The sequence below is a fragment of the Callorhinus ursinus genome, unplaced genomic scaffold, assembly GCF_003265705.2.
Source record: "Callorhinus ursinus isolate GAN/ISIS: 27379988/994484 unplaced genomic scaffold, GSC_fseal_2.0 scaffold62, whole genome shotgun sequence".
Lineage (NCBI taxonomy): Eukaryota > Metazoa > Chordata > Mammalia > Carnivora > Otariidae > Callorhinus > Callorhinus ursinus.
Window position 1 is genome coordinate 2,946,530 of NW_027397124.1, and position 16,500 is coordinate 2,963,029.

At 42.8% G+C, this 16,500-nt stretch overlaps 1 protein-coding gene across 10 annotated transcripts in view; it reads left to right on the forward strand.

Annotated features, from left to right (window-relative positions):
* Positions 1-16,500, forward strand: part of PARD3 (par-3 family cell polarity regulator) — a 644,288-nt gene that overhangs the window by 452,952 nt on the left and 174,836 nt on the right. For 2 of the 10 annotated variants that reach the window (XM_073885524.1, XM_073885525.1), the window contains one exon: positions 1,669-1,784. The exons of the other annotated variants lie outside the window; for them this stretch is intronic. In XM_073885524.1, coding sequence (XP_073741625.1) covers positions 1,669-1,699 — 31 coding nt within the window. In that variant the 3' untranslated portion in view covers positions 1,700-1,784. Of the gene's footprint in view, positions 1-1,668; positions 1,785-16,500 lie in introns of those variants that run through there. 10 annotated transcript variants of the gene reach the window in all.

Below are 16,500 nucleotides of genomic sequence, written 5' to 3' on the forward strand. Positions count from 1 at the left end.
CCCGACATAGGCCTGAAGTACAAAGCAGGGACGTGCGTGTGTCTGTGTGAGAGCATGTGCGTTTGTGCATGTGTTGTTATGATTTTGTTTCTGTGTTTTGGTTCAGATAACAGAAAGAAAAAGCTAAGGGTCAGGGACATTAGATATTGGGAGTCTAACTTTTTGAGCATATGAGCTTTCTCTCTTTAGTTGCTCGAGGAGGTAATAATATGTTTTCCTTTAAAAACAGGCTCACCGGCTCTCCTCACCATCTCCCTCCACAGCCCCCCCGCAAACACACACACACTCTCTTCCTCCCCCTATAGATTGTCTGTGATTTTGGGTTCAATTTGAAGAGGGCCAAATATACGGACCCTGTTTTTAAAAGGGCACCAGAGGAAACCATGGCACCTTGTGTAGGTATTTTTATTTATTGGTATATACAGATGACATAGTTTTCTATTTCACACATTGAATGGTAGTCACAAAGATGATTTAATTATTGATAAATAGCTCTAGGATAGAATGTTTTGAGTCATATGAATCACTCTTCTGTTTATAAATTATGGAGTATATGAAGTGCAAAAGCTGGTCTTAATGCACATTTTAAATCACAAATTTAAAGCTATAAGAAATCAAATAAATGTAAAGTGTTTTACGTTTGTATGAGTTTCTCATTGTAGATACTACATCTTCTTTTGCACATAAGGAACTCCTGTTGCCTTAATTAAAATGGCTTTGTAGCTAAGAAACCAGAGTGTGCTTACTAAATAGGTAAACATGACTTGTAAATGTAATCATTCTTTGTGCAAAGTGCAGAACAGAGGGAGGGTCTGGAATTTTGAGTCTTTGTTTATGTTTGATTCTCAGATGCTTGGCTATTCAAATTTAATACTATAAGATATTTTTGAGAATTCTGCAGTTGTATGAAATTGTCCTTAAAGAGGGAAGAAACTAAATCTGTCCTTTAGAAGGAGAGAGATCTATTATTTAATGTTTTAAAGTGTGTTCCTGTTTGAAGGAAAGCAACAGCATTATTCAGCAACATGCTTTGCCTGGTTTCCATCTTCAAATTGAAATAATCCACACAGTAATAAAACCCTGTATTAGGACAATATTCTCAGATAGTAAGTGTTAAAAATTATGTGTTGCCCTTTTTTTCAGCTCTGGAGTAAGTACAATTTGATATTGCTTTGCCTAAAAGATTAGAATACTTTTATTTTGAATGTAGAATTGTATCCATCTCAAACTGAAAGTTTCTTAGAAGTGACCTCACTGTGCACATCTCAGGTTCATTTTATGCTTTTGTCCATATGTGACCGCTGAGAACCTATCGCTATGGAAAGCTAAAGCAAAAGTAATGTTGCAATATTACCATTAAAACTGAATCCTCCAATTACACTTAAAATGATTACCTGGGTCCCTGCAGCCTTGTTTTATTTAGTTCTGTAAGAGGAAATAGGTAATTTAGTTTGAAACCTTGTTTGGTTGAAATCAGATACACTGCTATCTTTTCCCTTTTAGAATATGATAGTTTTCAGAACACAATGAACAAGATCAGATTTGAAGACTTAATGTTATAGCTTGGATTACACTCTTTAGGCTTTGAGAGAATAACAAACAGGAATGATTGTTGCTTCCCTTACGTGTACTTACTAACTGTGTGTCTGTACCGTGTTTCTCATTTAGCCTTGCCAAACTGAAGCCTGAGAAGAGATGAACAACAAACCAGATTCAAAAAGGTCTCGAGAAGCACATATTGCACAGTTGATTTTTAAACAAACAATAAATTTACTTTTAATGAATTCTTAGTGGCTGTTGACGAATTTTGTTTACGACATCAGCAGTTTCGATGGTTTGGTAATTTCCATATTAATCAATTTGGAACTTTTTCATCTTGATTTCGAGCTTGGGGGTTTAAATTACTGCTTGAAAAGGCAGAGAAGTGTTTTTTCCTCTCATTTTTATTAGCCCCTTTTCATAGTGAAAACCATAGTCTAGCTGCTGGCGTATTCAGAAATCATCAGCACACACCCGTCCAATGTTAGAATCTGCTTTCGAGACGATGTAACGTACCAGTTTGGTTTGTGTGACACGGTGGCCGAGGACACAAGCAGCTGGTAGATGAGCAGTCCCAGGGCAGGGAGGCCTGTGGGTTGGGACTGTCACCCACCAGTTGATAACCAAATTGGCCAGTTTGCAAGGTACTTTTGAGGAAATTTTAGTCCCTTCATAGGTTACAGGGTTTAGACAAAAGACGGAGGGTTAGGAAAAGAGATAATTGTGCTTGGGGGTGGCTGACCCAGGTTTAGACAAAAGATGGAGGGTTAGGAAAAGAGATAATTGTGCTTGGGGGTGGCTGACCCAGCAAGTCCTTCCTGGGAAAAAGTAGAGATACTCGGGCAAATAGTAATTCTGAGGTTTGCTGAGGCCACAGGCAGTTAAGAGCACACACCCTTTTATAACAGTGTTTCTGGAAAGAGTCAGCCTGACCAAGTGTTGTAATCACAGCTCTCTGAACGTGCGGGTGGGTCTCAGCCTGTCCTTCCTTTAGGAGGAAGCCTTCTGCATATAAAAAGTCTTAACTCACCACCTCTCCATTCTTCATGTCTTCAGAATTGCAGGCAGGACCCTATCTAGTTAGCTTTATTCCCTGAGGATGTTGGAATCGTATCGTACTTGAAAATAAACGTGATGATGAAACAGAGAACCATTTCATAAAGGGTGTTGTGGAGCTGGGTTGTGTGCCTGTGAAGACGGAACTACAACAGCCCCCACCTGAATCGCAGGAAGGAGGCTCCCATAACCCTGCTTATTTGTTGATGTCGGAAATAGCGGGGCTTGTGGATTTTTATGGCTCAGGCCTAATTGCCCTGTGGACGAACATGACCAGTTGCACATTGGTAACGTTAAATGGCACTCAGTCTAAACTGCTGCTGATTTAGGGAATGCAGTTAAAATACATCTGTGGAAAAGTCTGCCCATCTATATGAAAGGCACAATACTTTGTAATAGAAAAGAAAGAACTTGAAAGGAGAGATTTTGCGTAATTTTACTTGGTTTCTCATTTGTGAGCTGGACAGAGACCAGCCATGTTGTGTGAGTACACATACGAGCAGGATCCCTCGGAATAAGTTTCAAATCTGTAAATCCTGAGGACTTAATGTATGCTTCTACTAATTCGAATGGAAACAGAGGTTCCCGTTTTTAACACAGGAAAATAAGTGTCAGGCTGACCTGTTAGCAAAGGCAAGTTCTAGGGTAGCTGATATCATATTCTTCTCGAATTCTTCTTTTTCTTGTTAGCAGTTTTAAATAGAGAGCCCCTGACACCTACAGCACGGAAGCGGACTGCAAGGAAGCCAGCGGAGGCACAAAGCGTGACGGCGAGGCCTTTCTAAGACCTTTCCTGATGTTCCTTAGCGCTGCTTTTCCACAGACCTGCGGCATGAATATAGAATGCCAGTGTCAAGGATGACACCTACTTTATAGTCTCTGTAAAGCAAACCTTTTCGTAAAAGAAATTTTTGACAGTTCTGAGATGCTAAGTCAATTTCAATTCCAGACGGTGTAGAAAATGGAATCTTTTTTTCTGCAATTGATGTGAAAATTGAAGGCTAGTGACTATTCACTCTCTAATAACACAGGGTAAATAAATATGATCACACCATTGAAAAATGTACTGGAAGACAGGCCAGGCTAATGACATTTACCACAACATATATTGGGAATATTCTTTCTGAATGTTTTTATTTTGTTACCATTAGAGGTTCTGTATCTTTCACATTAAATATAATGGATCCAAGTACCTGGTATTCCTAAACATATTTTTACCAAACCACAAATTATTACATAAGGGTAATTGTTTGATTATTTCAAATAGTCTTTTAAAGAATTCCCTGGCAAAGTGACCTCTTAACATAATTGAATGTTGGATGGTTTTCTTCTGACCTGTTTAATAATAGCCAATTTAGAAACAAAAGACTAAAATTGGATAAAATTTCATATCCTAGTGAAATGACCACGTCTCCCATTAACCTTTCTACTTATCTGTTTTTAGGATGGATGAGCTTTAGGGTAAGGCCAGGACCCCTAGATCCGTTCTGATCCTCTCTTGCCCATTCTGCCACATGGCTCCAGCCCTTCCCCCCCTCGCCCCCCGGCATCAGGAAGGATTGCCCTTCTCCACTGGATCATTCACTTTGTCCTACACTGTGCTGTTACTTCCTCCAGCTTAGAGGAAAGTCTGTCTTAACCTCCCTACCCTTTCAACTGCTACCTCACTTTCTCTCCTGCACATCCACACAGACCCTTTGGTAAATTTGTATTTGTCCTCTCCATCTTCCTCTTCCCTCTGAAACTCCCTTCGGTGAGGCCTCCTCTGCCTGGGCTCCACAGCCTGTTCCCCGGGGGGTCACCAGGGACCTCTTCATGGGGGAGTCTTCCCTGTGCACCCTCACATCACCTGGGTCTGCCTGGAGCACTTGGCACGTTGACAGTTGCTCTTCTTGGAGATCACCCTCGCCGGGGTTTCTACCTTTCTTTGTGGTCACTCCAGTTCCATCTCCTTTGCCAATTCTGTGTCATGCTCTGTCCTTCAGATATTGGCGAGCCGCCCCCCTCCCCCCCCAAACTCAGTCCTTAGTGTTCTTCTCTTTTCCTCTTTTCAGTAACACAGAGTTTTTATATTCTTAGGAAATAGCCTCTGGACTCTAAATATAGTCCATGGGCAGATGACTCCCAAATTTACATCTCCTGGGCATCTTCTTTGAACTCTAGATTTGTAGGCCCTACATCATCTCTGCATGCTCACTTGAATATTGACACCTGGCGTGCTTCCAACTCAGTTTCTGGATACTGCTTCCCTTTTTTTTTTTTTTTAAAGATTTTATTTATTTATTTGAGAGAGAGAGAGAATACGTGCATGAGGAAGGGGAGAGGCAGAGGGAGAGGGAGAAGCAGACTCCTCACTGAGCAGGGAGCCGGATGCAGGGCTTGATCCCAGGACCCTGAGATCATGACCTGAGCCACTCAGGCACCCCTATTTCTTCCCTTCTTGGATAATAGCAGCTCTGTTTTTGTTTTTTTTTTTTTTCAGTTGGTTAGGTCCAAAACCTTCAAGTAATCCTTGACTCTTACGTTTTCCTTACATTCCACATCCAATTTATTGAGGTACAAAAGCAAAGGCCCACTTGGTTTATAATTTCTATAAAGCCCTGGTGCTTTTCCGTACTCCCATCCTCTGTCTCCCGGACTTCGGCAATAATCCTCCAGCCGCTCTGCCCGCTTTCCCCTTCCATGCAGTACATTCTCCACAGTGCAGCTGGAAGTCACGTCATTTCCCTCCTCTGCTCAACCCCCAGCAGCCTTCCAAGTCATTCAGAGGAAAGGTCGAAACCCTTAGAGTCACCTGTGGGACCCCCCAGGACTAGCCTCCTACTCCCAGCCCCTCCGACCTCACTCCTTCTCTTGGCTTTGCTAACTTCACTCTGGCTGCACTGGCCTCTCCTCCCTCACCTGCCAGGCCCACTGGAGCCTTTGTCCTTGCTCATCTCTCTTCCTGGAATCACCTGTTCTCAGATACCCACAGGTTCATGCATATCAGCTTTTTGGGGTGACTTCAACCTCTCCAAACAGCACTCCCTCCCACCGTTACACCTCCTATCCCACTTTTTGGCATTACTTTTCTCCTCTGCACTTACCACTGCCTAACATACGACTATCACACTTGGTTTAATAATTGGTTGACAGCGGCAGGGATCGTTAACCTTGGCCCCTGCCTGGTGTGTCATCAGGGCCCAGTAAGTGTAACAGAGGTCAGGACGCCCGTATGTCTTCAGTGCGTCCTCCAGCTTCCAGCGGCCAGTCTCTGCCTCTGCCTGAGAAGGCTGTGGAAGAGAGCTCTACTTCTCTGTGCGGGATTGCCAGAAGTGCCTTGGGATAACACCCCCTCAGAGCAGTCGGCAACCAAGGACTCAAGGCAGCCACTGTGAAAGTCTTCCCGTCCCTGCGGCCCAGAGGGTTCTAATGCTCAGGCATAAGTCTGCTCCCTTCGTCCTGAAAGTGCGGTCCTCAGACCTGGAGCACAGCCAGACCTGGGAGCCTGTCAGACATTCAGAATTCTAGGCCCCACCCCAGACCGACTGACATCAGAACCTGCAGCTTAACAGCCCTAGAGATTCCTGGTCACACCCCAGGGGGAGAGGCTCTGTGGCCCTAGTTGGCCTGCAGGATTGAGCTCCCCTTGGCCACAGTGGCAGCAGTCTTGAGAACACTCCTTTTGAGCTGCCTTTCCTCCCCAGCCACCACCCCCACGAAGTCTGCACTCCCGACCCTTCCGTTAAACCACTACCCTGAATCCTTGTCTCGGGATCTGCTGCTGCTGAAATCCAGACTCAGGTGTGTTTGTTGAATGAATGAATAAATAAAGTGGCCAGAGTAAGTGGTGACAGTGTAGGTGAGGAACTTCTACCTGGAATAATTTTGCAATTTATGACAAGCTATCACAATGGGGCAGTGCTGGTGTTTGCTTCCATCTTTGGAAGATGATGTCACTGTCCGTGACTGATCAAGACAGTCCCCAGAGCGCAGGCCTTTTCACGCTCCACAGGTCTACATCATGTCCTTTGGTTTATTGTTCAAGTTACTGTTTTCCTTGCTCTTAGTAGCCATAAATGATTTAAGTATTCTCCATTACATCAGACTTTTAAAAAAAAGATACAATTTCCAAATTAAATCCTTCATGTCAAGCATCCCCCAACCTTCAGGCTTTGGGTTGTAGCGTTGAGGGGTCACAGATTCCAGCAAGGAGTAAACGTTGAAATTGCCCTATTAATGCCTTCCTATGCCTTAAAATATCAGGCTCAGGAGATGGTGTAAGAATCTGTCCCTAAAATAAGTCAGAACCCTTGTTTTCCTCTTCACAAGCTTCCTGAGCAGCAGAGATTGAGCTGGTGAAATACCCCTCCCTTCTGAAGACCACACCCACGGCCTTTACAGCCTGCGTCCCCTGCAGGCTACCACCCATAGATGGCGCGCTGGAGTTTTCTCCTTTCCTACCCTGGAGGGAGGACACTTGACAGAGCACCTGGGAACCAGCCTCCCGTGGCCTGGGCTATTCCTGATTCTTCAATGAGGTGTAACTTGGGGGTGGAGACAACCGTACCTCCTTAGTTGCTCCTTCAACACCATATTTAATATTTATATATTATATATTATAATTTACATCTCTTATGTGTTAAAAAGACTGTCTCTAGTTTATGTAACAATTTCAGTCCTTAAAAAAAAAAAGAATAAAAGAACAAGTTTACGTACTCTGTCCAAACAAAGGAACAGAGACTTTGAAATGAACTGAACTGACACAAACTAACTGCATAACATCCCTACTCTCTGTATTAAGGTTTCTCTGTTTCTACTCTTCGGTAATTTAGCGTGTTATCCGTTATCACTTCTTGGTGCCCGTTTCTGATTCTGTTGGGTTACATGCTGGTCATGAGGACTTCCCGAAAGAGAGAAAGCATCCCTCATGGATTATACTTCTACCGGTACTATGGCAAGCAGTTAGCATTCATTGAGTGTTGATATTGGTGGGTGTCCACTAAGAAAATTATTTCAATGACCCATTTAATCCTTATAATAACCCTATAGGGTAGGTGCTCCTTTTAATCACCTGTTATAGATAAAGTGAACACAGAGGTTCAGGGGGGTACTGATGACCGAGGTCACACGGGGGTCCAGTGGTAGAGCCGCAACGAATTTGAACACCAGTCTACCCCTAAGGCCATATTCCTACTCACTCTGCTGGACCAACTGAACCTTCTTAGCCTCTTCCAATGTGTTGTGCTGCCCTGACACGTGTATGAGAGCCAAGATCGGTTAATCATGTGAAGTGGCATTGCTAATCTGTGCTGTGAAAAATTAGAGATCCCTGTTGCTAGCTGGGAATTGTGCAAGTTAGTATCTTTTGAACCAGACTTTTAATTTTTGTTCCTATTGGATTTCTTAGCATCCTCTGTCTGTGCTCCTTTCTCTCCCAAAATAATTCTTTAAGGACTCAGGAATTTCATTGTTCATTTAAAAATTACTAATTGCCATATCCTTCCCCCACACCTGACCTTCCAACCTATCTGTACTGTACCCTGAATGCTAGTGATGATGAAAGAAAAGGTTAGCTCTGTGCCTGCTCTCTTCTTTCAAGATGGCCATATAGTCCTATAAATGCTTTAAGTCCTTTCCTGTTTTTATACCTCCTTTCCCCCTTACTGTGTACCTTCTTGTACCTCAGACCTTGCTCAACTGCTGCTATTTCTTTCATTTTCCACTGTTAAAACAATCGTGAGGCCATGTGTGTTTGCAGTCTTTATTTCCTCTGTGAATCTTCTGATGTTTCCTATCATCCTGTCATTTTCACTCATGCCCCGTCGGTGCCACATGCATCAGCAATCCTGCCAATTCCTGGACATGCCACAGAGACCACGGCACAGCCTTTAGGGCTCTGCCCCTTGGAAGACTAGTGGACTAGTGGGGCTCGGGGCTGCCTGCCTCTCTGGCACCTCTGCTCATCCTGTCTGTCTGGATCCTCCTACCTGGCCTTCTCAAATTCCCACTGCTGCTTGGAGGAAAATAATCTTTTATCTAATTCCTGCTTTTATAACTGCTTTAGTCATTAGGAAAGCATCCCAAGTTTACTTTGGAATGCCTAGAATTTCAGGTTTCTTTTATCTTTTTAGGGTAAAGTGTTAAAAACTTTTTTTTTTTAATTGAGGAAATGATAGCATCAATTTAATCTTAGTATAGGTTGATTCTGGAAGTTTTAGGAAAGTAAACTTTGGACCCACTTTAAGACAGGTATTCCAACAGGATGGGCATTTTCCCTTGATGAACCTTCTAGAACATAGCAACAGGCAGATGCTTAGAGCACAGTGGCAAAGCATTTATGCAGGACGTTGTCTGCTGCACACCTGAGTTGTCCTAGCCACACTGGAGGAAAGGCAATTGCCCTCAAACGAATTTGGTTTGCTGCATCTCAACATTCAGGTACGTATATTTGCAAATGAGCAGTAAATCTCCTTAAGAGCAATCATATTTCAGTACTTAATGATAAGTATCCTATTCAAGGTTAACTTTCACTGCTCCTTTGCAAATTGGCTGGTGAGAGTGATCTGGAGCCCAGGAAGTCTGCAGCCTGTGAAGTGTAGCCTGATGCCTTGCATTTCCTCGATGGGTACTTCTGGCAGGAAGGGCCATTTTCCTGGTGGGGGCTGGGTGTGGGCTCCTGGCCCTGATCACTGCTCCGGGGAACGGCTTCATTCTCCTACCATATCCATTGTCTCACCCTGCCAGCTGGGGTGGCATAGACTCTGAGGCAAGCACAGGAGAACGTGCAGCCACATGCCTCGGGGGCAGTGCAGTGACTTCAGAGCAGTTTACTACTCACCTGGCAAACACTGTTTCTAATGGTGAGCAAGTGGAGTTTTTTCAAGGCTGGTTATGGAGTGTATAGGATTTCTTAGTAATTTTGAGGTAAAACCATTTGTGTGTGCATTCAACAGGTGTTCGTTGGGGGCTACTGTCTCCTGGGCCCCATACTAGGGGCCTGGGATTCGGGTGTAACTTAGCGAAGACAGGCCCCACTACAGTGGCCCTTTGGAGGAGGTGGAGGAACTCAGAGCAAGTGCGCCCGGCCCACACTAGAACTCAGAATCACCTCCCCCCAGAAGACGGCATTAAAACTGAGATCCAAAAGATGTTTTCTCTTTTTCAAGGGGCTTTTGGGGAGAGGAGTATTTTGCATCGGTGGGAGTCAGACTCTTAATAATGATCCTCAGTAAGAAATATTGTTTGCCTTGCAAGCCCATGGACCTACCCACACAAGTCACTAAAACAAACATTTCACAGAGTAATACTGGCCCTTCCTCCCTGTGCTGTGCTCTGGTGTATTTGCTGAGAGGCAGCTGAGTGGTGAATGAGCCTAGACTCTGAGGTTAGATCACCTGGATCCAAATCCCAGCTGCATACTCCCCAGCCTTGCGTTTGGAGCAAGTTAATGAACTTCCTTGTGCTTTACTTTTCCCACTCATAAAGTATGGATAATAATGGTACCTGCCTCACCCTGTTGTTTGGAAGCTAAAATGAGGTAATGTATCCCAGGCACCGCAGAACCCCTCCGGGTACAAAGAAAGAAAGCACTGTAAATGTTAGCTGCTCTTGATGTCACTGTTACTATGCTGTAACTCACTTTTTTGAAAATGCTAGGTGAGTCCTACCAAATCGATTTTGAATCTTTAACAGGTTGCAACACACAATTGAAAAATACTATTTAGGTGGTGGAAATCCTGTAGGTTTGCAGTGGGTGGGGGTGGGGAATGAGCTGTTAGGGAGGCGGGTGGCCTCATAAAGGACTCATGATACAGTTTGGACCTGATGCTAAGAAGAATGAGGCCATTCAAGAGAATGACTTGATACATTTACATTTTGTAGAAAATTAAAAGAGGACTGTAGCGACGGTGTGTGGAGTGAACTAGGGAGCTGGCCCAGAGGACGGGCCAGGAACTCTGCCGGGCAGCTGATGTAAAAATCATGGCCAGCCATGGGGGTGGCCATGGGGACAGAGATAAGATATGTATTTCTCAGGAGGAATCTAGGGGACTTGGTGATTTGATGTAAAAAATCAGAGAGAGAAAAAAGAGTAAGAAATAATTCCTCCAGTTTTGGCCTGAGAAACTAGATTGAGAGTGGTTACACTGACGAGAAAACCCTGGAGGAAAGTCCTATTTGGAGGAAATGTGACCTGTTGACTCAGACTAGTGCTTGTCCGTGACACCCCAGCGGAGATCAGCAGGGGGCAGATGAGCGGGAGCAGCTGTAGAGACCTGGAAGTCAGGACATTTGAAGCCGTGGAAGCCGTGGCACTTGTGGAAGGGTTGTCTGGGACCCGTGTGTGAAGGGGAGGAGGAGCAGGTAAAGGCCAGAGTTCCAGGGACTCTTTAAATATTGGGGGGCAGCTTAGGGTGGGGAGTGGGGTGGTGGGAGATTTTGGTGACTGAGGAAAGGCTGTTGCAGATAGAAAACCAGAAGATTATGATCATTAAAGCCGAGGCAAGAGTGTGTCTTTTATTAATTAGAAGGATGTGGTCAACAGTGTTTCTGCCGAGAAGTCAGACAGACTCATGGCCCTGGCTGCACAGGAATTACTAACATCTGTAGATCAGTTTTGAATGGTTACCCGTTTTACATCGCCTATTTGGTGTTTCTGTAGGATGCCAGTGCACACAGAATCTCTTGACGCTAATGCTTGTTCCAAGTTAGAGATGTAATACATTCATTCCTGTTGTAAGAAGCAAACTCTTTTTTTCCAACACTCTACACAAACACAGAAACTTGTGCCAGATTTCTATATTTTTGAGCAATAGAAATAACATTTTAAGTGACGTATTAATCCCAGTTGCAGATCTTCACAAAGAATTACAGAAATTAGTGAGGGATTAATTTTTTTAAGTAAATTGTTACCAAAATATAACTTGGAAGAGAAACAAATTTAATGATTGGTTTTGTTGACTGTGGGATCAGTTCTTCCTTCCCTGGTGAGAGAATTTCTCATTCCTCTCTCCGTTTTGTCTTTCCTCCTATGTGTTGGCGGGTGTGTTACTGCTGAGCATGTGACCAGAGTGAGTATGGATCCTGATGACATCAGCTGCTCAAAATTATAATAGGACCTTAGTTCCAGTTTTCTCTCATGTTTACAAAACAATAAAAGTACTTAGGTCAAATAAATAGCTTGGTTCCTCACAGTGCCAACTTTAAAATTACCTTTTTTGAAAGCCCTTTTTTTTTTTAATTGTGACATTTAACCATTATAACACATAAGCAGGAGTCCTCACTCTATACGTGCATACATTCTCAGACTCTGTTTCCCAGGACCTATTTTCTCAAGATTCATGAGTGCTTCCATTCCCGTGGCTTCTAAAAAAAAAAAAGAACAAACTGATTTACCATTTACAGATATCTTTGTGTTTTAAGGCAACACTGTTCATCTTTTATGTTCTATCCAAGGGAATATATATAGTTCGGGATATATTCAAACTATTAGTGCTTTATGTAAACTATTGAAATTGGTATATTGAGCATGTGCCCATTATTTTAGTTTGTTGCCTTTCCTGAAGGATTCCTAGCTGTGCTCTCTGCCTATCTGCATCATTTTTCAAAAACTTATTATTTTTTACAGGCATTTTTAATATCATGAATCATTCTGTATATTATGCCCTTTATAGTCATTGTTGCATTGAAAAACATTTCAACTAGATTTCTTTCTGGGAATATATTTTCCATGAAAGTATAGAATTATGTGTACTTTCTGCTGTGACACGATTTTGATTTCTTTTATATTTTTCAATAATAAAATATTATAAACTAAGTATTTTTTAAAAAGTAGAAAACTGGTTAGCTGTTGTTTGGTCATAGATACCATTACAGTCTTTAGAGAGTTTATTACTAAGATTTTAGATCTGCCTTCTCAATTTTCCTGAACAAATAGAAAAAAAAATGTATATAACGTTTTCCCTGTGGAACTCTTTTTTGGAAAGTTCCCACATTTAAATATAGTTTTATACATACAGGTCTTTACTGTCAAAATTCTGTGCTCTTACTCTTAGAGCAGACCCCTCTCGATGGAGTCTGGCAAAATTCCTTTGAATGTCATCTTTTTTGTGTGAGATGGAAGTTAGGTAATTCACTAAAGCAGAATTTTCATACTATTTCCAGGTAGTCTGGTCAGCCATGGGAAAACCCCTTTTCACTTAGAAGTGTCCTCTGTTCTGGGTATACATGCGGCCGACAGGCAGCCATCTAAGTTAGAGAGAAACACTTACTAGCAGCCAAGGTAATAGAAAGTGTGTAAAGGAGTCTCTAGTCACCAACTGTAGCATATCCAAATAGCATCAGAAACAGTGAGGAGAAAGTGAAAATCATTTCTGACTCATGGAAGGTTGTTTTCTTTTAGATTTCATACTGAAAGTCTTTCAGCTGGAATTGCAGCGTTGGCCTAAAGAGATGAGGCTTCCTGTGGGTGGTTATTTTTAGTTGTTTCCATTAATTCTGCTCTTATACTCTTCAAAGGCTGCTGGCTCCGTCCTGCCACCTGTTGGCCACCCGGGGTTGACCTTGAGGGTGACATCTTGAAGAGCAAATTAGTTTCTGGGAACAGTGGGACTAAATAGTGAGGTATTGATGGGAGGGTGGGATCACTTACAAAGATGCTGCGAAGAATGTATTTTCCTTTTCTGTTTGGAAAGCAAATATATGAAAGGAAACTCTCTTTCTTGCCTTCTTATCTCCATGACTTTATCTGTGACAAATTGTTTTGGTTGCAGCACAGACCCAAGGAACTGTCGTTTAAATGAAACAAGGCTTATTTGTCTCTAATTTAAAAGACGTCTGGAGATAGGCAGTCCAAGGCTTGAATGCTGGGCCCAGAGTGTCAGCAGCGTCACCCCCTTCTATTTATTCAGCCATCCTTACTACATTTTTCTTTATTTTTTTAATTGTGGTAAAATAGCCGTAATGTTTACCATCTTAACCATTTTGAAGTGTACCCGTTCAGGGGCATTAGCATTCACATTGCTGTGTGACTGTCACTACCATCCGCCCCCAGAACTCTTTTTCATCTCACACAACTGAAGCTCTGTGTCCTTTAAACACCAAACCCTTTTCCCCCTCTCCCACCCGTAACAACCACCATTCTGTTTTCTGTCTCTCTGAATTTGACTATTCTAGATACTTCATATAAGGGGAATCATTAGGTATTTATGTCACTGGCTGATTTCTCTTAGCATAATGTTCTCCAGATCTATGTTGTAGCATATGACAGGATTTCCTTCCTTTTTAAGGCTGAATAATATTCCACTCTGTGTATCTCTCGCATTTTGCTTATCCATTCATCCATCGACAGACCCTTAGTTTGCATCCATCTTTTAGCTTGTGCGAATAATGTCACAATGAACACGAGTGCCTTACACATGTATTTCTACCCTGGTGGTCACTTCACGGTTACAGCTCTAGCCATCTTGTCAGAATTCTAAGCAAGAGGAAGGAGGAAGGGGGAAAGGGAACTTTCAGTGGGATCGGTCCCCTTTCTACGGATCATTCCCAGAAGTCCCATATCAATTTCTATGAGCCAGAATTTAACAATAACAATAATGATAAAATAGTTAATATTTATTGAGAGCTTATTGGTGTCAATGCAGAGTGCATGTATAATTCATTTAATTCTCCATATAAACCTGTGAGGGTGGTTGCATTTTACTGAAGAGGAAATTGGGGCTCAGAGAAGTTAACACGAGTTGTCCAAGCAGAGTGAGTTGCGCGGCGGTGCGTCACATAGCTAGTAAGGCAAAGCTGGGATTTTGGCCCAGAAATCCGCCTCCAGCATCTGTGCTCATAACTGTCTTCTGCTGTCTTCTGTTCCCGTTCTCAAAGGAGGCTGGGGAAAGTAGTTTTATCTCAAGTAGGCACATTTCCTGTCCCTGCCAAATCAGAGTTCCATTTCTGAGGAGGACAAGGAGAGTGGATGGATCTCAGCAGCACCTGCTGTGGAGGGTCTACTCCTGGGAACTACCTTTCCGAGTCACTGTTTCTGAAGGCAGGTGGTCTCAGGCCTCTGAAACCGCAGCAGCTTTATAGCACTGGGCTGCTCTTCACCCTCCTTCTACTGTGCTGGCCAAGACCAACCTTGACTGGCCCGATCATGTAGGCTGAACCAGAAAGACAGGGAGTGGGCCACAAATGCAGGAAACCCTTATTATATCTACCACTTGAAATGGTCATAATCTTCCCAACTTAGCCTAGAGGAGCTACGTAGACATGGAGGAAGGAAGGAATATATAGATATTTTTGTTAGAAAATCATATCTATTATTTATTGAGTGGTGATTTCTGCCTACAGGGTGCTACATGTTTTAAAACATGATTGCATTTATCTTTGCTACTCTAATAGTGCCGATTGTCATACATCAAATAACCTGTGTCTTTCTGATTTTGGAATACAAACTCTTAATCATTGTCCTAATGTTGATTATACTGACCTCAGTGCCTTTTTAACCTAACTGGTTTTTATGGATACATTCCCCAAATGTATTCTTGGGTTACGCCATGCTAGATCATGCTTTCTGGGACTTAGAGGGTCATCTACACGCAACCTTAACCATCTCAGTAAAAGGAGACTTCTTTCTTTAGTGTTTAGGAAGTAGTCCTGAAATAAATGGGGCATTGTGGGGTGAGGATATACCTTTTACTCTCCTGTGAGTCCTCTTCTTATTCTTTGTAAATAATGAAGATGTCTCATTGAACTTCGTTGTTTATCTGAAACCCTAGCCCAGTGGTCCTCAACCCCCAGGGTTTTGTTCCCTAGACTTCTGGCAGTGTCTGATGACTTACTTGGTTGTCATCCACAGGGAGGGATGCTAGCAGCAGGGATGGTTAGAGGCCACAGATACTGCTGAACATCCTATGATGCACAAGAGAGTCCCCCACCCCCCGCCCCCCACTGCACGGGATTGTCTGGACCAAAATTTCAAGAATGTCAAGGTTGGAAAAACATTGCCCCTGCCCAGTCCCAACTGCTCTGTGACATGTACTTGAGTTGTTGATCTTCAGACAAGCTACCCAAATGCTGCTGTGTCTTATGTCAGATTGTCCTTGGATCCCTGTGAGCAGCTCATTTCAGTTATTATTCTGTGTGGAGGAACCCTGCCCTGTGCATTTGGGTGGATGCTTAAGAGTTAAAATTACACTGAAAATTTCAAGTATGTTGCAGTCTATCTGGTGTTTGACTGTCGAAGATGCTTACATAAGGATCTTTCTTAAAGTTTATTTTTAATATGATTTCAGTGTCATAAATAAAAGATTTTACTTCATGAACTGCCAGCATATAAAATAACATGAGGAACCTAAGAGGCATTCAAAGAGCCTGAGGTCAGTCTAAGGGGGAGAAGAGGATTCTGTGGCAGAAAGAATCGGGGATGTGGATTTGAAGCTCTGTCTTCCCAACCCAGCCCTGCCACCCCTCAGCCTCGAGTTCCTGTTCACACATCTCCTTCTCATGTTCTTCTAAAAACTAAATGAAAGAATATGGATGAAGGCTTTTTGGAATTGCAAGGTGCTGTGCATCTGTCAGCTCGTGTTATTTAAGTTCTTTTCTCACAGGCTTTTCTTCCCTTAGATTACTTATTCCTGCATTAGTTTATTAGTTTCTAGATAGATATTCTGGGTGCTTTTGCTTAAAAGGATGTATGGGTTATTTCTATCCTTTGGGGTAGAAGTGTCTCTCTATATATTATATACTATCCTCAATAAAGTGACATTTGCTAATACCCCATGATTATACATACTCGTTTTGGCCAGACAGTTTCAAACTTCAGCCAAGGAAAAGCAGCGTAATGATCTCCCGTAAAAGCAACCGTAACTGGGGAGACTTGAGAATTTAAACTGATATCCGTGGTATCGGCTCTGGTTCCAGGACGGTTTCTTG